We start from the raw sequence: 22,773 nt of genomic DNA on the forward strand, positions 1-22,773 counted from the left end.
GAATGTACTAAATGCCATGGAACTGTTCACTTGAAAATGGTTACTTTTGTTATGTGAATTTTACCCCAATTAAAAAATACATGTGCTTGAGAGAGAGAGAGAGAGAGAGAGAGAGAGAGAGAGAGAGAGAGAGAGAGAGGATGTAATGAAAACAAGGAAGAGAAAGGGGCTGGTGGCTGGGAGAAGACCTCCCTAAGGAGGTGACATTAGAACACTGACCCAAAGGAAGGAAGGAATCATTTATACAGATATCTGAGGTAGGATCATTTTAAGCAAAGGGAACAGCAGGTGCAAAAGGTTTGCCTCATTTTTGAGACAGGAGAAAGGCCAGTGTGGACAAGAAAGATAGGAAGGGGAGTAGCAGGAAATGAAATTAGAGAGGCAACAGGGAATCAGATGAGGTGAGGGAGGGCCTCGGAGATTATTCTAAGGACTTTGGCTTTTACTCTTAGTGAAGGGGAACCAGTATCAGGTTTCGAGCAGAAAAGTGACATGAAGTGATGGGTCACTTTAGTTGCTGACCTGAGAAGATACTACAGCCCCACAAAAGGCAACGGCATGGTCATCAGTTAGGAAGCTACTGTAACAATCTAGGAGAGATTTCTTCAATTTGTCTTCCAATTCTTTCAGTTTCTCTTTTGCCCCTTGTAGCCTCCACAGTTTCATGGATCTATTAACTTCTCTTACGGTTCTTGTTTAAGTTCTTTTGATCCTACATTGTCTCCATTCTTTTGAGTTCCTTTTCCCCTGTTTGTTCTGACTTGTTTTTCATGTAAGTTTTCCTCAAATGTCTGGTGATCCTTGGTGGTCTAATGTTTGAGAAACTAAAAAGCATTATTTTTGTGGGCAAGACCTGTAAACCACACCGTGATTATTTGGCTGGGCTGTTCCCAAATTGTAGTATCTCACTCTTTCCTCTTGACCTGGTCAGTTTGCCCAAAGAGAAATAAATCACAGGTATATTCTACAACAGCAAAGCTACTGAGCTCTTTCTGAGCTCTAAGATCTAACCAGTAAAAACACACATCTCATCAGACCTGTCTTTTAACCATCCAATCCAATCCATCACCAAGTCCTGCCAGTTTAACTCAGGAATAAATCTCTCAAATTTACGTGCTTCTATCCATCGCTACCATAACTACCCTGGACCAAACTACATTCTTTACTTACCTGCCATACCACAAAAGTCTTGTTTACCCATTCCCTAGGTTATCCTTCAACATGTCTGTTCTCCACAATTAGCCAGAGCAATCTTTTCAACATGCAAATTTAATCCTGTTGCCTTCCTTCCCATTTTCCACAAAACTACTCCCACCACCAATTTTTAAAAAGTTGAGGAGCTGTCATTACTCTTAGAGTCGAGTCACATGGCCTACTTTGGCAGCCTCATCTTACACTGGGCCCCGGGAAGTCTTAGTTCCCCAGGTCTTCTGTCAGTTTGTTCACACCGAGTCCTTCCCTCCACAGCTCTTTGTTTGCTCTATTTCCCATGTAGGGAACATTCTTTCTCCCTCTTCCCATAGTTTAATCTGACGTTTCAGTGCTCATTTTAGACACCTGTTCTTTGAGGAAACATTCCTAATCTTCCCAAACTAGGCCACATTCTTATAGCGTTAAAGACCTGTGCTCTGTCAGCACTCATCACAGTTGTAATTATCTACGTGTGATTCTTTGATGAATGCCTCCCCCGTTAGAATGTACACCTCCCTAAATATAGGAGACTTAATCTACTTTTGCTCACCACTGTGTTCATAGCACCTGGCGTAATGTCAGGTACATACTACTATATGCCCAGTTAAATAGTTGACAAATGAGTATTTACACGAATGAAGACAGCTGTAAGAAACTATTGTTACCTGCAGTGTATAAGTCACATGACAAATTCCTTTCAAAGGCATTTTACAATGTCAAATTACATGCTGCCTTGAAAACTATAACCTTAAAACATCCTTCTTTACTTAATCAGTACAAAGAAGTGTGCACATGAATACATATTCAGATAAATAAGCATAACAGTTTTATAGAAAAAGACAATATTTACATTAAGCTGCTGGAGAAATAAAAAAAATGTCATTTGTTTCAGGCCATGGAACATAAAGTGAACAAACCCACTAAGAATGAATAAACCAAAACTCAAAAACAAACAAACAAACCCACAGCCAAAATTACTTGCTATTATCTAGAAATATCAAACAAAGGATAACCACGTCATGTAAAAAAACAGTACGATTTATAGTATTTTCTATTTGGCAAAGACTACATAAAACTACTGTATTTTAAAAAAATTAAAACTGAACCTAATGAATGTTATCATGTATCATCAATCACATTTACCATTTATATGTGATCTTCTGGCTTTATATTACTTTATTTCAAAAGGAAAAAATTTTAGCCCTGGACAAGGCTCCCTGCTGACCATGGGACCTACCAAAAGTGGTGTGGGAAGTAGGAGATATGCACTGTGTGCAAAGGAACAATGGACCAAGTTCTATGGGAACAGCACAGAATACCAGGACAGGTAGGTAGTGTATTTCATAGGAAGGTGAGTATCATTCACTCCCATCACTATCGACCTACCTAACATTTAGATGCGTGGATACAAAATGTCTCTATATTTACAGAGCTCAACTGAAACTGTTCCTTAAATGCCTACAGAATAATGAAAATGACAATGATGACGATGATGACAAGAGCTAAGATTTACGGGGCATTGAACTTTTTCTGCTATTTTATATGAACATTACTGCTATTTTATATTTAAGCCTGACAACAATTCTAAGAGCTAGGTACTATGATCAATCCCCATTTTAAAGACATAGGAAAAGCAGCTGAGTGATGTTAGGAAGTGGCAAGGCTGGGATTCAAACAAAGGCTGTCTGACTCCAAATTGCACTCAATCGCAGGAAAAAAATAATTATTTATATATATATAATTTATATATAACATAAAAGCTACATATAAATAAATTTAAATATATATAAATATACATATATACATTTAAAGGCTGTGATTTAGAAAAGGTTTTGTCAGAATTTCAAAATAAACATATTCAAATGCACTTATTTCAATGTTGTAACCATGTATACTCGTATGTTCAAACTGTAAGAAATATTCCATCTTAAAAGAGCATTTGACTTCAATACCATTAATCTATTGACAGATTTTAAAATATTTTCCTAGATGTAAATAAAATTATTTTATATCACGTAGTTGAGATTTTATCTTCTCTACAAAAGAGCAATCCAAACTTTTAAATTCAATCATTTTTATCATAATACAAGTGATTTTGGAAAAAAAACAAAACACAAAAGTCAACGCTCTAAAGTCAAAAAAGGTAAAGCAATCAGAACTACAGATTTTATTGAAATGATTCCAAAACTAGAGCAGTACAACAGTATGTTCAGTATTAATATTTTAGGATTTGGAACAATTCACTTGTTAGTGGGAATACACTGAAGTTTGCATAAAGATCTGAATTAAACATTACTTGACTGCCTAGTGTCATACTAAAAAAGAAAAAAAATAATAAGGAAGAAAGCTTTCTATGAGCATACCTTGGCAAAAAATACGGTGAGGTGAGTTTCACTGCCAACAATCCAAATAGGGAATTTTGGAGATTTCAAGTAAGCCCCAACCTAGAACAAATGTAGCAAAATCAATACATGAAAATTTTATACTGCCTGTTAGATATTTGCCCACGAATATATGAAACATAACTAAAGTGTCCAATTCATATTTAAATAGAACAATGTATTGTGCCAGAATGCCTTATCCAGAAAGGTTAAATACTGAATGTAAAAACGAATGTAATGAAGACTATCAGGGCTAAGCTTATGTTGCATCATTACATTAGAACAATAACAATACAGATTTAACACATCTAGAAATAATTAGTTTAGCCCTAGGAATCACTCTCAGGTTTCACTCAAGTTCCTAGATAGAATGGCCACTTCTGGAATTTCAGCTCGGTACCTCAAAAACCTTAAAACTATAAACCTGATAATAATTACTTATCAGGAAAATACTTATAAATGAACAAAGGAGTAGATTTCTGAATAAATAAGTAAAGGGAAAAGGCTTAAGAACATCCTGTCTTCAAAGAACCTAGGGAACATAATAATCTCTTTTGACTCGTCATGGTAAGAGATAAATTCAAAGTTTTACAATATGAAGTTACTTTAAAATGTATAGAAAGTTACACTTATAACCTGCCTTCAAAGTTATAAATTTAAACTTTAAAAACTATAATACCAAAAATTTGAAAGTATCATTTTTTTGTGTGTGACAGAAAAAGCAAGCTTAAAAATCAAATAAAACACAGACTGGTAAAACCCAATCACGTTCACATCAGTCAATTCCACACTCTTATGAGGACAAAGACTTTAAAACAACTAACCTTACCAATGAAATTTACCACATTTGCTTTTCTCCCATAAACTCCCTAGAATTGGGAAATTCCAAGTCGCCACTTGCGGCAGTCAGGCCAACTAGTCTTCCCTAATCAGCCAGCAGCCCTGATATGATGCCGCTTTCAACCACCACCAGGGCTCATTGCCCCGATTTCAACCACCATCGGGGCCCTTGGAATTTATTCTTATCACTAGAAGGGAAGTGGCAAATAGTATTCTTTTGTATTTATGGGTAGAAAAACGAGTATCTTTGCCCTATGATGTGAGGGATGAATTAAATTGGATGTGCTAATGGTAATGGCCAAACAGCAGAGTAAGGAGGATGGTTTGGAGGCAACAGACAATAACAGCAAAAGGACAAAGAAAAAGGCAAAGCTCTCATCATAGGTTCAGAGCAGAAGGGATGTTAGAGGTGTACAGTGCAAGTCCTTCGATTTTGCCTGAGGAGACGGAGAACTACCTGGCGTCAGTGCCTTGTCAGAATACAAAAAGCTAACTGGCAGTATAAGCTGGAATTAAAACGCAGCGTTTCAGACTTGCAGGGTGGTGGCTTTCCATTACATCATGCTGCCTCTTCTGGTGATAAGTTTAGATGTTGTTTGATTTCTTTTTAGATAAAGTGTGTGTTTGTGTGTGTACTTAATAGAGATAAAAGTAAAAAAAAGTGGATAAGATTATATACAGTAGGATCAATGGGTAAATAAATGCTGAACTCGTGAAGTGTTTTATAATAATAAAAATAAATCAAGAGTGCATAAATACTGCAACCACTGCAGAAAACAGTTTGACCGTTACTTAAAAAGTTAAGCATCTAATTGCCATTGACCAAGCAATTTCACTCCTGGGTGTATACCCAAGAGAAATGAAAAAATGCTCACCCAAAACTGATACGTGGTTGTTCAGAGCAGTATTCTTCATAATGGCCCCAAAGTGGAAAGACCCCAAACATCCATCAACTGACAAATGGATAAACAAAACTGATGTATCATACAATAGAATTGTCACTAAAAAAATGAGGTACTAATTAACACATGATAAAATACAAATGAACACTGAAGACATACTAAGAAAAAGAAGTCAGACACGAAAAGGCTCACACCGTGTGATTCCATTTAGATGAAATATCCAGAACAGGCAATGCCACAGAGACAGGAAGTTGCCAGAGGCTGGGGAGTAGTGGGTAAGTGACTGCTTGATGGGTTTGAAGGAGCTTTTTGGGGTGATGAAAACATTCTGAAATAGTTAGCAGTGATGCTGCACAGCCTTGTGAATATACCAAAAAAACACTGAATTGTACACTTTCAAATAGTGAATTTTATGGCATGTGGGTTATAGATCTATTTTTAAAAGGGGCCTAGTCAACAGCACTCAAGAGTCACCTTCTTTGTTACGCACACGTGTGTACAAATACATACATACATACATATATATATATATATATATATATATATATATATATATATATATATATATATATATATATATAGAGAGAGAGAGAGAGAGAGAGAGAGAGAGAGAGAGATGAGGGAGGGAGGAGAGAGAAAAATATTGTTTATTTATATTAATGTGCACGTGGTCAAAATGATATGAAAATGTTCGTTTCATTTCTAAAGGGCACTTTGCTACATTATCAAACAGGGAAATGTTCACATTCACAAAACTAATACAAACCCAAGTATTTCCTCAAGGCTATTTCCCTAAACATGTATTAAAAAGTAACTATATAGATTTTCAGAAGGATCCTACAGTAAATACAGATGGACAGCACAGTGCAATAAAGTTCTTTAAAAAAAAAAATGCTGTCTCAATTCAGTTTGGATGCCCTGCCTAGAGGCTGGTCAGTTCCCCTAAAAGACTGCTGAATTAAGTCCGGACCCCAGCTACTTTCCTTATAGGTCTCCACATTCCAGGCCACTATGGACCGTCCTTATCATCCTGGGCCAGGTATCAGACAAGGAGGGACAGCCCCGCAGCCCCCCCTACCCCCAGCTCACCAAAACGATTCAAATTAGCAAATCTACAGGGAACTCTCGAAACCTAGCTAACTACACCTCAATTCGCATACATACACTGTCCCCGATGGTAACAGCTTGCTGTTACCCTGTCCCAGGTGTAATATATAATAAGCCCTTGTGTGGCCGTGCCTGGTGGCCCTCTCTGGTTTGGAGCTACAAGTAACTAAGAGTTCTGCCTTTAATCTATCCGAATATCAGTGTGTTGTGTCCTGTCACTAAAAGAATCTTTAAATCTTATGAAACACCAAAGTTACTGCTAGAATATTAGAGCAATATGGTAACACGAGAATATACAGCAACTGTTTACTTCCCACTACAACCCTGGGAGGGAAACAGACATTTCACCTCACGGTTAAAGAAAAGCAAAAGCACACATTTAGAAAAGTTTACAATTATGGTGAATCTGCCACTCATTCTCTCAACAAATATTTATTGAACACCTAATATGTACCCAGAGAAACAATGTGCCTGTCTTTAAAGAGTCTATATTTCATTAGGGGTGACAACAAAAAAACAAATTCAAGATTAAGTAAACCAAAAGACCATTACAGAGTGATTATTCCTATGAAATAATGTTGAAAAGGGTCACTGAGGGGATGGTCAAGGAGAGGATGTTTGAGGCACCATGTGAAGTAGGACCTGAAGGGGAGAGTGGAGTATTCCAGGCAGAGATGACAGCAGGTGTGAAGGCTTATGAGGTGGGAAAGGGTTTGGCATGTTGAAGAAATGGACAGGAGACCAGCACGGCTGCAAGCAGAGCAACGCAGAGAGCAATGCAACTCTGGAAGGTCAGGAAGCCCCCGGATAATTAGGGCCTTAGCGGCCACACGGGAAAAGTTTCGAGTGTTAATATATCATCTCCATACCCTATCCTCCGGTAACACACACACAACACTTTTTAAAAAATAGCTTTCTTGAAATATCGTTTACAAATAAAAATTGTATCTATTTGCAGTGTACAATTTGATGCCTTGATACACGTATACACTGTGTAAAGATCATCACAATCAAGCAAATTAACATATACATTACCTCTACATACTGACTTTTTTTGCATGTGTGCACACACACTTTTAGGATACATGAGAGTGTGTGAGTGTGTGAGTGTGTGTGTGTGTGTGTGTGTGTGTGTGTGTAGAAGAGGATGTAGCCTGATTCTTTGGTTGCCAGGCTGCCTCAGAATAGCTTTGGCTTGTATAATTAAAGTCACTGAAAGAAAAAGTGTTGCTACTGTTTAACATTATGATCACTACTAATGAATAAGGGCAGGATGAAACCTATTTGATTATCATACCCATATCAACTCACCCAAGTGTTGTCATAAAAGAGGAATGCTGGTTAAAAAAATAACAATACGGAAGGAAGGAAGGAGGCAAGATACTGCTATTGTTACTAAAAATAATCACCACCACCAGAACCACTGCCATGGAACCACCATTCTAAAAGGAAGGAGAAAATTAGGTCTTCTTTCTTTCTGTCTCCAAAATGAGGACATTTTAAGTGCAAATTATTAATGATTTAAAAGCCATTTGAAAGTATTTGGAATATCCAATAGTTATTTCAGATTGTGTAGGAAAACAATGAAATACATACCATTAATACAAGTTTCATGGCAGTTCCTAATCTTAGCCCATGTGCTAAAGAGCTTAACGCTGTGAAATTCTTGAACGTTTTTTTAAGTGTGAAATCATTTTTCAGATGGACAAAACTTAGAATTTCAGGCATTTAGCAGATTCTTTTTCTTTGCCTGATAAAGTATTACCAGTTGTTTCAGTGAAGCATACTGTTAGTTGGTAAGGAAGAAACAGTACATTCTTTTCCACAGTTTACCAAGAAAATAGAAATATTTTCAATAATAGATGTCTCTATTTTTATAAATTATTTTGTACTGGGTTCTGCCCCCAACCCTCAAAAAGGAACAAACGTCAAAAATAGGCAGCTCATCATGATTGGGCAGCTTAATAAGACTTAATAAGGAAGGAAGAGCAGGAAGGATCGGAAGAGAGTATATGACAGTAATAAGCTAAAATATGTTGTCATAGGAGAAAAATACTATCCATAGCAGTGGACGTGTGAATAAAAACCTTTCAAAGGACCCTAAAAATTAACTTACCTTACAGTATCTTAAAGCTTCCATTAATGTTAAGAATCCTACAGCTGCTTGTTCATGTATACCCAGAAGTTCTGCAAAAAAAAGTTAGCATTGCATTAGCGTGCAGAAATCTAACAAGTACTTACATGTACATACATATGTAGACATATATATTCTACATCAACACTTTTACCTAAAAACTTTAAAACCTAGCCCATGTTTACTTTTATTGTTTTTAAAGAGAGTCATCATCTCAGTAGCCCATATTTAAGAGTTCAAATCCAGTCAGCATTATAGTAGTAGTCATTACAAAATACCATCACATCAGGTTTGTGGTGGGTAATGGGATCCTTTAGGTGTACATTAAATGTATTTATGAAACTTTATAATCACTGTTAACTTTTTGGATGGAGGCATTTTTCCCCCCCTGAAACCAACGAATTATTGGCAAAAATAAAAGAAAAAGATAATCATATCCATGTGAAATGACTAATCTGAATCAACTTTGATTCAGAAAAACAAATAGATGTGCTAATCAAAATCTGTACAATTTATCATCTGGTAGCAGGGAACCTACTTGCACAATACTTAAAACATGGACAGATGATACCTTCCTTCTCTCCTGCAAATAAACCTAGGCAGTGTGCTTAAGACTGGAGAAATAAAGATGACTAGATCACAGTATCTGTTGTATAAATGTTAATAGTTTATCAAGGGAGACAGATGAAAAAATGTGTGCTCTGTTTACACTTACACACACACACACACACACACACACACACACACACTGTATCTTACAGTGATACAAGAGCATCTGCTTACTGCATTAGGGAAGGTGTACAGAAGTGGTAACATTTGAGATGAATCTTGAAGTTTACATAAAAATTTTCCAGATTTTCCAGACCAAGAAGAAGGTAAGAAGAAAACCGAAGGCAGAGGAAACAGCAGAGATATGAAAAAAATCAACGTATGTAAGGGGTGAAGCAATTGCCAAAGCTTCTGTAAAGGTTTCTAGCCTGGAGAATCTGATAAATGGTGGTTAATTTAGACAGTAAAGGGATTAAAAAAATTTAAAACAAAGTCACTTTTCTTTCTAATTTTTTTTGTTTGGGAAAAGTTATTTTTTATTAAAAATATTTATATTAACAAATATTGAGTGTATTGTTTTTTAAAAAGAAAGAATTAAGGAGGAGTAGGTTCTGGAGTGGTATGAAGGGAGAACATGAGTTTGGTTTTACATTATGCTGGGCCTGAGGCACCTTTAGGATTCTCCCTAGAGACGGAGGTACCACTGGAAGAAAGGCTTGGGAACATAGGGAAGAGAGGCCAGGGTTGGATACAGAGCGCTGGGAATCATCAGCAGAGAGATGAGTATTCGTGGATTACAAAGAATAGAGAAAGCATAGAGAATGAAAAGAAAAGAGATTATTTCACAAGAGAGTTTTAATTGGGATGATAATCAAGTCTTCAGTGACTACAGCTGTCAGCTAATGTGTATTACATAGAACTATAAAAATAATTTGAGTCCATACATATTTCTAAAAAGCATTTTTTTCTGGTTATAAATTACGTCTACTGTAAACATAATGTATATATAACTTTGCATCCTTTTTACCAGCTGGTCATCTTTTGTCCTTTTTTTCTATTGAGATATAATGTTTTTCTTATTTTGTTAATGTAATAATATCAACACTTAGTCATTTTGTTGTACATATTTTATTATGTATCTGTAAGTACAACATCCAGATGGTGTAAGCCAGAAACTGGTAGTTTAACCTTTTGGATTTGTAAATTCAAAATTAATAGATAGCACACATACATATAGTTTATATTTCTTCACTAACTTCTTATAAGCACAGAGGAGATATAGCAATAGTTCTTAAATTGTGGTTTTGGATTCTGAGGGGCCCATAAGACCCTTCAAGAGACTATACAAAATTAAAATGATTTTCATGAAAAGTCTTCTTACTCTTACACTCTCATGAGGCTAAATGATATATCATATTCCCACAGATCGAATCTATAAACAAATATGAAAATCCAGCTGGCTACAAATAACCTAGACAGTGGAGGGATTAAAAAATTAAAACAAAGTCTGTTTTCTTACTAATTTTTTTTCTTGGAAATAGTTATTTTTATTAAGAATATTTATATTAACAAATATTGTGTATTATTGCTTTAAAATAAATTAATACATCTTTTTAAATTTCTCCGTGTTAATTTCTAACTAGAAAAACACTGATCATTATTTGCTTATAACTCACATAAGTGAAAGCTTTTTATGATGCGCAATAATTTTTAAGAGTGTAAAGGGCATGAGAAGAACAGATTTGAGAATCATTGATTATAAGCATTCAAAGGAGAAAAGGGGAGTGGGGGTGAGCAGCCAAAGAGGTAGAAATGGTACTCTATAGCCTTACAAATTTCTTCTCCTTTCCTTCTGAAATCTAAGCAGCACTAAATGTTCAAAAAAGTTAGAAACATTCGCACTTTAACTTCTAAAAGCAGTCACCACCACCTAGTGTTACGATTAGATACTACATCATGTTTTTCCTTGGAATTTTAAACAAATGTCTAGAATAGAAGATTTATAAAAATATGTTACTCACAATGTGATACGAGTATATAGATGATGTATTATACAATGTATGATTGAAACCTACATAATTTTACAAACTATTGTCATCCCAATAAATTTAACAAAATGAATTTTAAAAAAAATGTTACTAAATACAGCCAACAAGCTGTTTATAATTCTTGGGTAATGAATTATTCATATTAGGTCAGTAATCACATGTTTAAGCATGTAGTTTGGAGGGTAATACTTTTAAAATGCCTTACTCCTATTTCCTTCAACAGAATGTACACTAAATTTTTATCTTTTTTTGATAGCTAAAAATACATCACTAAGAATATTATTGTACAAAGTTGTAATTAGTGAGAATATAATATTCTCACATATTACAACTTATAGAATTTACTTATATAAGACTTTTCTCAGTAAGTCTCAAAAAAGTTTATTTACATTAGCAGAAAATTCTAATAATTATACCATTATATTTTAGAAATATCTAACTTCATTTTCTTAGCCTAGTATTTAAGATTAATCATGCTAGATCCCTATCAACTCTTTTGCTCCAGTAAGTTAGTGTGTGCAGTTTTATGTTCCTGAGTTGGCTTTATTATACTCTTCGCTATTCTCAACCATCACTTCTCACTGCTACCACAGAGTGTCTAGAGAAGTCCCGCTTGGGCCTTTCCAATTTGATGCTGACTTGGAAACCAGATAGCTGCATTAAATTTATTTAACAAACACACCCTGAGTGCCAAGTATTGAAAAGAACAATGCTAAACATAGTGTAAGAACACGAAGACGAAGAAGACAAGACCCTCTTTGCAAACCACGTGTCTGATAAGTGGTTAATGTCCAAGGTAAACACGGAAATCCTGTAACTTACTTGTAAATAAACAAATAACCCAATTAAAAACCGGGCAAAGAACTTAAATAGACATTTCGCCAAAGAATACATAGGAATGGGCAACAGTGTATGAAAAAATACTCAATATTATTAATCATCAGAGATGCAAATCAAAACCACAATAAGAGATTACCTCACACCTGTTAGGGTGGACATTATAAAAAATGTAAAAGATAAGTGTTGGTGAAGATGTGTAGAAATTGAAACCATTGTACGCTGTTGGTGGGAATGTAAAATGGTGTAGCTAAAAAGGAAAGGAGTATAAAGGGTCCTCAACAAATTAAAAATAGAACGACTAGATGATCCAGCAATTCCACTTGGTTATTTAATCCAAAAGAATTGAAATCAGGATCTCAAAGAGATATCTGCACTCCCATGCTCACTGCAGCACTATTCACAGTAGCCAAGATGTCGAAACAACCTAGATGTCCAGTAATGAATGAATGGATAAAGAAATTGTGGTACACACATATGATGGAATATTATTCTGGCTTAAAAAAGAAGGAAAGCCTATCATATGTGGCAACATGAATAGCACATTATGCTATCGTGTTTCCCCGAAAATAAGACCTAACCGCACAATCAGCTCTAATGCGTCCTTTGGAGCAAAAATTAATATAAGGCCAGTCTTATTTTACTGTAAGACCAGGCATAGTATAATAAATATAATATAATATAATATAATATAATATAATATAATATAATATAATATAATATAATATAATATAATATAATATAAAATACTGGGTATAATATAATATAATACAATACAAGAAGGGGTCTTATATTAATTTTGCTCCAAAAGTCGCATTAGAGCTGATTGTCCGGTTAGGTCTTATTTTCGGGAAAACACAGTAAGTGAAATAAGGTGGTCACAGAAGGAGAAATACTCCATGATTCCACTTATACAAGGGATCTAAAATAGTCAAACTCATAGAAGCAGAGTGGACTGGTGGTTGCCAGGAGCTGGGAAGAGGAGGAAATGGAAAATTGTTATCCAACAAATACAAAGTTCTAGTTAGGCAAGACTGATAAATTCTACAGATTCGCTGTACAATTTCTTATGTATAGTTATATGGTATCTTAACTTAAAAAATTCAGTGAGATGGTAGATCTCATGTTAAAGGTTCCTTGTACAATTAAAAAAAATTTCCCCCCACCCCCAAAATAAAACCGGTAGGTTACAACATAGAACCTATGCTCAGAGGTAAAAAAGATCCCCTTTAGCTGTAAGAATCAGGAAGCTCAACACATGATGTGGGCATTGAATGACTGCACAGACAGATGAGAGGGATATAGGTCTTTCCCACAAGGAGTAGGATGAACAAAGAAATGGAAGCAAGAAGCATAATTTTGTTCAAGCACAGGTTCGTGGTGGCTAAAAAAATTAGCTGGGATGAAATCATGTAGGGTCCTGAAATAACGTAAAGAAACTGTAGAATAAAAATATGGAAAAAAAAACACGACTTTTAAAAATCAGAATACAAGAACAGTTAAAATAAAAAGCAATAAAATACCAAGAAAGGCTTGGTTATCTCACTTATAGGTAAAGGGACAAGCAATTTGAGCCAGGATCTTTGTGAAATGTGTTTCTGAAAGTGAGGAGCTTTTTAAACCCACTTAGGGTTCAGCTAGGGTTACCAGATTTAACAAGTAAAAGCAGAAGATACCCAGTAAATTCACATTTCAGATAAAAAATTTTTTTAGTATTTAAGTGCATTTCTAATACTGTATGGAATATACTAATACAAAAAATTATTCACTGTTTATCTGAAATTCAAATTTAACTGGAAGTCCCATACATTTTACTTGGCAACTTAGTTCCAGCTAATTAAATGTATTTTTTACAAGTAATAAAATAAGCATTTCTGATCTTTTCTCACATAAATTCTGATAAACCAAATACTTTTCTGGTTTTGGGTTTACTAGAGCTGACTATTTCAATCACACACAAAAAAAGGAAAAATAAAAATATTCATCGAATAAATATACAAAACAATGCATGTGCAATACATACATAAAATAGAGTATACAAATACTGGGGGATTCCTTTAAAATAGAAAAGAGACCATGGGAAAACTCATTTACAGAAAAACAAAACCAAAGAAAACCTCAGCTCAAAATTCATACAGTTGTACAAAATGAAGACAGATGGAAGGTAGACAGGCCAGACCACAAAAGGATTTGAGAGCCAGGTAAGGAGTTTAGAGTTTATTTGAAGTGCAGAGAGGAGCCAGACATTGAAGGTTTTAAATAAGAGAGTATCATGATCTGATTTGGTTTTAAAAATATGATGGTAACCACTGTAAGGGACTGAGGGGGTGGGCAAGAAGGAAATTAGGTAATTAGTTCTATTGTAGTTTTATTTCTAGTCTATTGCAGAAGCAAAAGATAGTTCTAACAGTTAAGGTAGAATAAAGCACATGGTTTCAGGAACTATATAGTCTATATGATCAGCAATATATAATTTCATTAAAAGACATGAAGAACAATCTAGGTGGAAAGCCTTAATATGGTAAAGATGTCACTTCTTTAAAATAATCTATAAATTTAATGTAACCTCAATCAAAATCCTAACAGAATTATTATAACTGAAGCTGAAAAACAGTTCAATTGGAATAATGTAGAAATGACTACGATGATTTTGAAAAATTACAGTTTAGGAAACGTGCTAATAAATATCAATGTATGTTATAAAAGTATGTAACAGTTTTGATTTGGCATAAGAACTCACAAATAGATTAGTGGAATAGAAGAGTCCAAGAATGACTCATACATAATGGGAAAAGTTATTTGATAAAGTAGACATTTCATATTTGTGGAGAACTGACTGGAGTTAGGATATTAGGTAATTCTTTGGGAAAAAGTAATAAAGAGCTAAACATTAAAAGATACCATTAGCAAAGTTAACAAAGACAGGATAGAATGAGGGAAAATATTTGCAACACAGATTTAATACATAAGCACTGAGAGAATTTATACACAAGAACTGAGAGAGCTCCTAGAAATTGTGAATAAAAGAAAATAACCCCTGGCCGAAAATGCCAAAACGAAAGAGGCAATTTCCAGAAAAAGAAATACCAAAAATAGACAAACACACAAAAAAATAATCAAGCACAAAGTCACCAGGAATCAGAGATACTTGAATTAAAATAGGATCTCACTTGTCAACAAACTGGCAAGATATTAAAGATGGAGAAAAACAGCAACTGTCATACATAAGTTTATACTTTTCCAACTGGTGAAGTAAATTGTAGAAGGAAACTTGGCATTATCTATCAAAGTTTAACAGGTGTTCCTCAAAAGGTTGAACACAGAGTTATCATATGACTCAGGATTTTCCCTCCTAGATAGGGACCAAAGAAAAACGGACACAAATATCCTTATAAAAATTTGTACAGAAATGTTCCTAACCACATTATTCAGGGTGGCCAAATGGAAAGACGTCAAATGGCCATCAACTGTTGAATGAATAAATAAAATGTGGTATAAACCACATAATGGAATATTACTCATCAATAAAAAGGAGTGGAGTGCTGGTATAGGCTAAAACATGGATAAACCCTGAAAACATTATTATGTCACGTGAAGGCAGCCAGTCACAGAAGACTGCGTATTACATGATTTATAAGCAATGTCCAGAATAGGCAAATTTATAGACAGAAAATAGATTAATAGTTGCTAGGAGCTGAGGAGGAGGAAATTACGAGGAGTGACTGTTCATGAGTACAAGGGCTCTTTTCGGGGTGATAAAAAAATTCTAAAATTGATGCAGTGACGTCTGCACAACTCTGAGAACATACTGACCACCACTGATTTGTACGTTTTAAATGGATGACTTGTATGATATGTGAATAAACCTATGGGTAAAAAAAAATTAACACATGCCTAAATTTTAAAGATACACACTTTTAGGAATTTATCCTATAAGACTACTTCAATATGCACAGAAAGACAGATCCAAAAATGTTTACTGCAGCCTTGTCTAACAGCCCCAAATGGAAAAAATCTAAATGTTCATTATAAATAAACTCAAGGTAAATGACAAACTGGGAAAAAGTATTACATATGACGGATGAAGCATTGATATCATTCATAAATAAAGGTGAGAATACTGCCCCATGTATTTGATCCTTTTTGGCCTTTTCTCCTGGATAACACATAGTATCCATTTTTCTCTCCCACTGCCAGATTCATGATTAGTGCTAGAAAAAAACCCAACCATAAGCTTTACTGGTTGGTTCTACCCTAAATCTTATGTAAACTCATCTCAACTCTACTATTTATTACACATTTAAAACTTTCTCTCATAATCCCTTTTTATATTCCTTCTTAAAGCAGTTGATTCAAACCCTTTCTCTCCTATTTATATGCCTCTAAGTTTACCTCTGTCCACCTTTTCAGCAAACTTCAAAATCTCAGTTCTCCTAATTAAAATTTTTCACACCTCGAAATGCCTTTTTCTTTTCTTGCCAGATTCTTCCTGTTTTAGAAGAACTGTGCATCTTTTCAAGGTTAATGCTAGTCTTGAGACCATTTAGTATTTCTTTTATTAAAAGAGGTTCCCTTCCCTTGGTCGACAATTTAGGTGACTTCTATCCCTTAAAACAAAAACGATGTATACCATCTCTTGGCCTTGTTATGAACGGACAACGGACTCTTCTCTTTCCACCCTTTCACCAGCAAACTTCCTTGCATACCATGCTAAGATATTTAGTCCCTATGATCTGGCTTCCATCTCAGTGCCTCTCTGAAAGCAAAGACCTTGCTATTGCTAAATTCATAGCCTATTCTTAGCTCTCATGCTCCTTCAAAGAGATAGGTAGCATGGCTCATTCACTAACTGCGTCATAGACAAGAGTCTTTGCATTAAATTCTCACTCTGTTTCTTTCTCCAAACAAGGTAAATTACCTTTTAGGGCGACTGTGAAATTTATTGAGATAAACTCTTCCAAATCATCTCACGTATTTATTTCCGTGCTCAAGACTCTGCTAAGTGTAGCATAAGCGGCAGTATATTACAATGGTTAATATGCTGGTTGTATGGAGTCAGACTACTGTAGTTCAAATCTCAGCTCTGCTCTTCACTAAGTTGCATGAAATGAAGCGAGATACTTAACCACTCTGTGCCTGTGTTCTATGATGTTCATAGACTAGTTTTAAGAATGCAGTGAGTAAATGGAAAAAAATGTATCTATAGTCATTAAGTACTAAGAATGGTGCTTGGCATAGTGTTAAATAAATGTTTGCCACTGCTGCATAATGAGCATTCTTAATCATCAGTAGTTGTACTTGCCCTTTAAAGAAAATGAAACACTTGAGGACAAACATTGTTTTTTTTCTACTGCCAAAACACACATAGTACTTTAAGCCAACTTGCCATGCTTCTTTTGAGTGTTCATTTATTCAATGAGCTTTATCTGAAAATCTACTGGTTTTCTGTACCTCTCCTTCGTATATCTAACGGCTGCTGGATTCCACAGACCCACTCTCCCGTCCTCTCCTACACACAGGTGGTGGGCCAGCACGTGAACGTGCTATCTCGAATGAGCACAGGCCTCGGGTGTGGTCAAAAGCAGTTATGCCTCTGCTGTTCCACACTGGGCAAGTTACTCAATTATTTGAGCCCCTGTTTTTATAACTACATGTTGAGGTTAAGAAGATACATATCCAAAACACACTGCTCAGCACAAAGTACGATCTCTTTTTTCTTCCTTTGCCATGCCTATTTTCATCTTACTACCTCTCACCTGTCTAGATCATGTGCTTTTGACATGTCATCCCATTCCAATAGTCTATAAACTGCCAGATTCATGTTCTCATTCTATAAGCGTTATGCTATTGCTGTTCAAATGTCTTCAATGACTGTCTCCCTAATGTTTGCCAACTAAAGCTTAAATTTCTTAGTATTTAAAATCCTCTGGTTCCTAGGCAACCGTACATTTATGACTATCCCTCATACTAGTCTCCTTCACAGAGCCAATGCTCATTCATTGCTATTCTAAGCTGGCTGTACATTAGAATCATCTAGATAGGGGTAATTTTAAAATTACCATGCCCAGGCCCCACTACCTAAAGATTCTAATTTATTCATTTATTTAGTCTCAGCCAGGGCCTGAGCACTGACGTACATTTAAGCCCTCCAAGTGATAATATGTAGCCAGGATTAAGAGCCACTATTCCCATCAGACTGATTGGCATCCCTGCCCCTAAACACAATCAGTGTTTCCCCCCAAAATACCCTCTCGCTCATTCCATCTGGCCCCATTAAAATGTTAAGTCCCACTAAAAGTCTCTCCCCTAAGCCCAACATAAACATAGTTGGGAAAGTTTCCTCCCTCCTCTGAACTTCTGTAATGCTTTAGTTCAACATGCTTCATTTCACCTTGTATTACAGTTATTTGTGTGCATGTCCTTATTTCCCCAAACTAGGTGTGTAGCTTTTGAGGGAAACCTGAGTTCTTATGGCAAGTTGAGGCATTTTAGAAATTTGATCTTAATCTTTACAACATCTCTTTGAGGAAGGTATTACCTCCACATTTGACAAATAAGGAAATGGAAACCATGGGAAGTAAAGTGCCTTGCCTTAGGATTTTAAAATTACTAACTCTTAAATTTTTCTTGTATATTACATACAGTACAACCTCCTCCCATACTGGCAGAGCAGAAAAACATCCAATAAAACATCCTGAATGAATGTATGAATTTTTATTTTAAGTTTGTGACTGAAAACAGATTCAACTTCAAGTCAACATTCCTAACGACTGAGGAAAAATGCAGGAAATATGCCATTTACTTTGTTTTCCAAAATAATTCTTTCAAAGTCATTGCTTAGTTTTGATATTCAAACTATTCTTAAAATAAATCCACAGCACGTCAAAAGCTCTGAAAGCTAGTTTTTCAAGAAACAGAAAAGGATGAATTTGTACATATCAAGAACCAAAATTAGTATAAGTGACTAATACTCTGTAAAGGTAGTACGCGGTAAGAAAAAAGCCTATGGGAGGCTGGGTGAGGAAAATCCTAGGGAGACAAAGAATATTCTGGTTCCGGGAGGAGGAGAGGTCTGGGAGCACCTGCAGAATGTATAAAAGAAGGACCGTGATAATTAGTACCAAAAGTCAGAGCAGTGCACAAAAGTCCAGGTGGAAAGAGTTACGAGCCACAGCACACAGGAGTAGCAAGGACAGAGGCCGAGTGGGATGAGATACTTCAGCCAAAGTTCAGCAGGAACCAGACATGCCTTCCCTAATCACCTCAAAAGATATAAGACACTTCAGGGCCCAGAAACCATCAGGAAGGAGGAAGAGATGGGCAGAAGCCATTGTGAGTGAGTGGGGGGAGAAACCTGCATATTAACTTTTAGCTACATGCTTTCAGCTATCAATGAGAATGAGGGTTCAAGAAGAGGATGGACTCAATTATAAAAAAATTGAGCCAGATAACTTGTGCAGGTTTTTTGTCTGTGAATTTTACTGTTTGAAATTTGATCTTTACCCAAAATTAGCAAAACTAGGTTTTCGTTCTAACTTCATCATGAAGTGAATAATTTCCATATATTATCTAGTGTAGGCAGGGAGGGTAGTTCTTAAATTTCTTCAACAGTAAAATGAAACGTTGGATCACGCTGAGGTGCTTTTTAATTTTAAAATTATATAATTATTACTGATCTTTTCCTTAATGTTATATCCTTTCATATTTTTGTTAGTTAAGTATACCTATTTCTAAAATATGAAAAAAATTCATAAATATTATGAAGACTTACTCATTTAAATGGGAACAAAAATCAGTAACTATTATTTTCTCCATCACAATATTTGCTTCTGTCATTTGGTGAGTTTTATATAATTATAGAAGAAATAAATTTCCCTGTGAATTATAAGGACAATGGAACTTCCTGTCCTATATTACCTACTTCAATAGGAGGTACACAGTAGTTACTCAGTATAAGTTGAAGGAGTAAATACATGAATTTAGACTGCCTCAATAAGCTGAAGGGCATTTTATTCAGAGCTATCTATCAGTTCTCCTTAACTGGACAGATTGGACAAAGGTATTTCACTTCAATGTCCCTAGTAACACAGGAAGCTATAGGAAAGAAATAATTGAGACCAGAAATGGAGGTAGTGGTAGAGGGGGTGGTGGTTTAACATTAAATTTGCCCAGCATCTTAAAGGAAATTCTGCACATTAAAAGTAGTACAGGAAAAACCACTAGATTCTCAAAGCAAGTATTTCAAATCACAATACGTTTTTCATTTCATACACTCAACTGAACAACAGCCTTGCTACTACCTATGTCACTAAATGAATCACCACAATGGTATCTGTTGTTCTATATATTCATATAAATTTAACAACTTTATCCAAGATACTGTATTTAAATGGATGAAAAAATAAATGATACTCATGCTGATAATTTACTTAATATTTACAACCATCTCTAAAAATATATTTATAATTCTCCTAAATTTTAAGCAAAACGTAAGTGTTCCAGACTTATTCATACCACTGCATAAATATGTATTACGTTTATACACATAAATCAAGAGATCTATATTTTACTTTTGCTAAAGAAGATAGCCGTACAATCCCAATTTTATACTAGAAAAAACTAAAGGCTTGGAAAGTAATCTGGGATTTGAGCCCAAGTTTGCCTCCAAAGAGGATGCTCTTCAGGTTATAGCACCTTAAAAACTGTAAAAACTTCTATTATAAAGCACTGAACTTCTAAGTGATACAGAGACATTAAGTAGATGAATAACAATCAACTCTATTCTAGTGAAATATTAAGAATAGATAAACACACAAAGATTATACTTACTCATTCCTGAGCACTCTCTATCACCATCCCATACATTAGAAACAGCATGTCCCGTCAGTAGGAGGTTAATTAAACTTTGGCTATTAATAAAAATTAAAAAGTAATTAAAATATGAATAAACTACTTTTCAAATAAAATGGTCCCTGTGGTAAGGCATAAAGTAATGACTTTTTACATTAAATTTTGTTGTTTAAGAAACAGAATTAGGAAAAATTTTACGTTTTTCATTTTATACACTCAACTGAACAACAGCCTTGCTAACTATGTCACTAAATGAATCATCACAATGGTATCTGTTGTTCTATATATTCATATAAATTTGACAACTTTATCCAACACACCATATTAAAATGGATGAAAAAAATAAATGATAGACTTATGATAATTTACTTAATGATAATTTACTTAATATTTATAATCATCTTGAAAAATACATACTTATTATTTTGTGTTTGATGGAGCATATGTGAATTTTAACCTCTGAGGCAGAAAGTCCTAAAGAGAAGTACTTATTTTTTAGCATGAGTTAATCACTATTTTATCGATTTTAATGGAAATAACTATTAAAAAAACTTGAGAGGGACAGTAGTCTCAGAAAAAAATAAGAAAAAAAACTTTTTTTGTCCCACGCAGGAAAGCATTTATAAATAGGTGAAAATAGACTTATTTCTACATCAAAATAAATTTCATCTACTAAAAAGTTTTACAAATATCAAGCAGAAATTGTTACAATACCCCTGGAACCATCCTAAAACAAAATATTTGCTACAATAAATGCAATGCATATATAAACCTGAAGTGGAAATTAAGAGTTCATACATAAGGCAAACAATGCATAAAGCACAAGACTTCTCAAATTCATAGACTTTATACTGTGAACACTGACAAGAAACATTATCTGATTCCATAGTATTTCATTCTAAGTCAAGTTCTTAAAAATTAAAATCCATATAGAAGATAACAGATTTTAATTACCTGCCATGTCCATACACAGGATCTATTAAAGGTTCAGTTGAATCTTCAATTTCATTTTTTATGTTTTCAATGCCCTAAAGAAAGCAAATATTGTTGGCTTATTTTAAAAACTAAAAATGAAAATTATAATTTAAAAACTGACCAGTTCATACTATAAATTAATAAAACACAATTATTTAAGTAACTTTTCTGCCAAAGAATTACCCAGATTTGAATCAGAGGTGCATTTAAGATGATAATGGGAAATAGTTTCACCAAGAATATCTTTTTATTTTCTTTCTTAGGCTCTATATAAAGCATGCAGGTAATAGATCTAATGTTGGTTAAAGGGACAGAGAGAGACAGTTTAAGTTTCAAGAGGAAGAAGGAGAAAATCCAAAAGTGAATCTTCATTTAACTTTAGGCTAATTTCAAAATTAATAAACCTGCTAAGGCATCTGATACATTTCCTTAGGTCATTTAAAAAGCTTATTGGTACTAAAAACATACACACGAGTGTTGCTAGAGATATAAATTTGTATAAACAAAATCACCGATACAAAAGAAAATGGAACATTTGCTTCTGATTGTGTGTTCTCACAATTATTATTGGTAATTCAAATGTGTACTGACAAAGATATAAACTAGGAGGGCAGGAAACTTATTTTCTTGAAAACCAATTTTCTACTATTTTTAATCCTCCCAAAGGGTGCCCAAATCCCAAAAGGTTTAGATACTAGATAACTAAAGAAGACCTAGGTATTTTAACTTCATCAACTCCAACATGACAAAGATGACTTGCATTCATTGAACTACTCATCTAACTTTAACCATTGGTTCTACCAGACTACACAGGCCATTTCTAAGGATTAAAGAGATGATTAATCAATGATCAAAATCTTTAATGATTGCGTAAACACATGTAGGATGACACAAACAAGTATGAGATCTTGTACTTGTCTTCCTTGTGAAAAACAATACAAAGCAGGCTACGATAAAAG

At 34.7% G+C, this 22,773-nt stretch overlaps 1 protein-coding gene and 1 long non-coding RNA gene across 5 annotated transcripts in view; one reads left to right on the top strand and one right to left on the bottom strand.

The window, feature by feature from the left end:
* MINDY3 (MINDY lysine 48 deubiquitinase 3) overlaps positions 1–22,773 on the bottom strand; it is an 85,742-nt gene that overhangs the window by 39,475 nt on the left and 23,494 nt on the right. For all 4 annotated transcript variants that reach the window (XM_019746057.2, XM_074324803.1, XM_019746059.2 and 1 more), the window contains 4 exons: positions 21,794–21,867; positions 20,819–20,898; positions 8,538–8,608; positions 3,555–3,635 (listed from right to left, as the gene is read on the bottom strand). In XM_019746057.2, coding sequence (XP_019601616.1) covers positions 3,555–3,635; positions 8,538–8,608; positions 20,819–20,898; positions 21,794–21,867 — 306 coding nt within the window. The remainder of the gene's footprint in view (positions 1–3,554; positions 3,636–8,537; positions 8,609–20,818; positions 20,899–21,793; positions 21,868–22,773) is intronic.
* Positions 1,845–22,773, top strand: part of LOC141569995 (uncharacterized) — a 33,482-nt gene continuing 12,553 nt past the window's right edge. Inside the window, exon 1 of the long non-coding RNA XR_012493767.1 lies at positions 1,845–2,518. This is a non-coding gene — a long non-coding RNA (uncharacterized LOC141569995). The remainder of the gene's footprint in view (positions 2,519–22,773) is intronic.

This window comes from Rhinolophus sinicus, linkage group LG02 (assembly GCF_036562045.2).
Source record: "Rhinolophus sinicus isolate RSC01 linkage group LG02, ASM3656204v1, whole genome shotgun sequence".
NCBI lineage: Eukaryota > Metazoa > Chordata > Mammalia > Chiroptera > Rhinolophidae > Rhinolophus > Rhinolophus sinicus.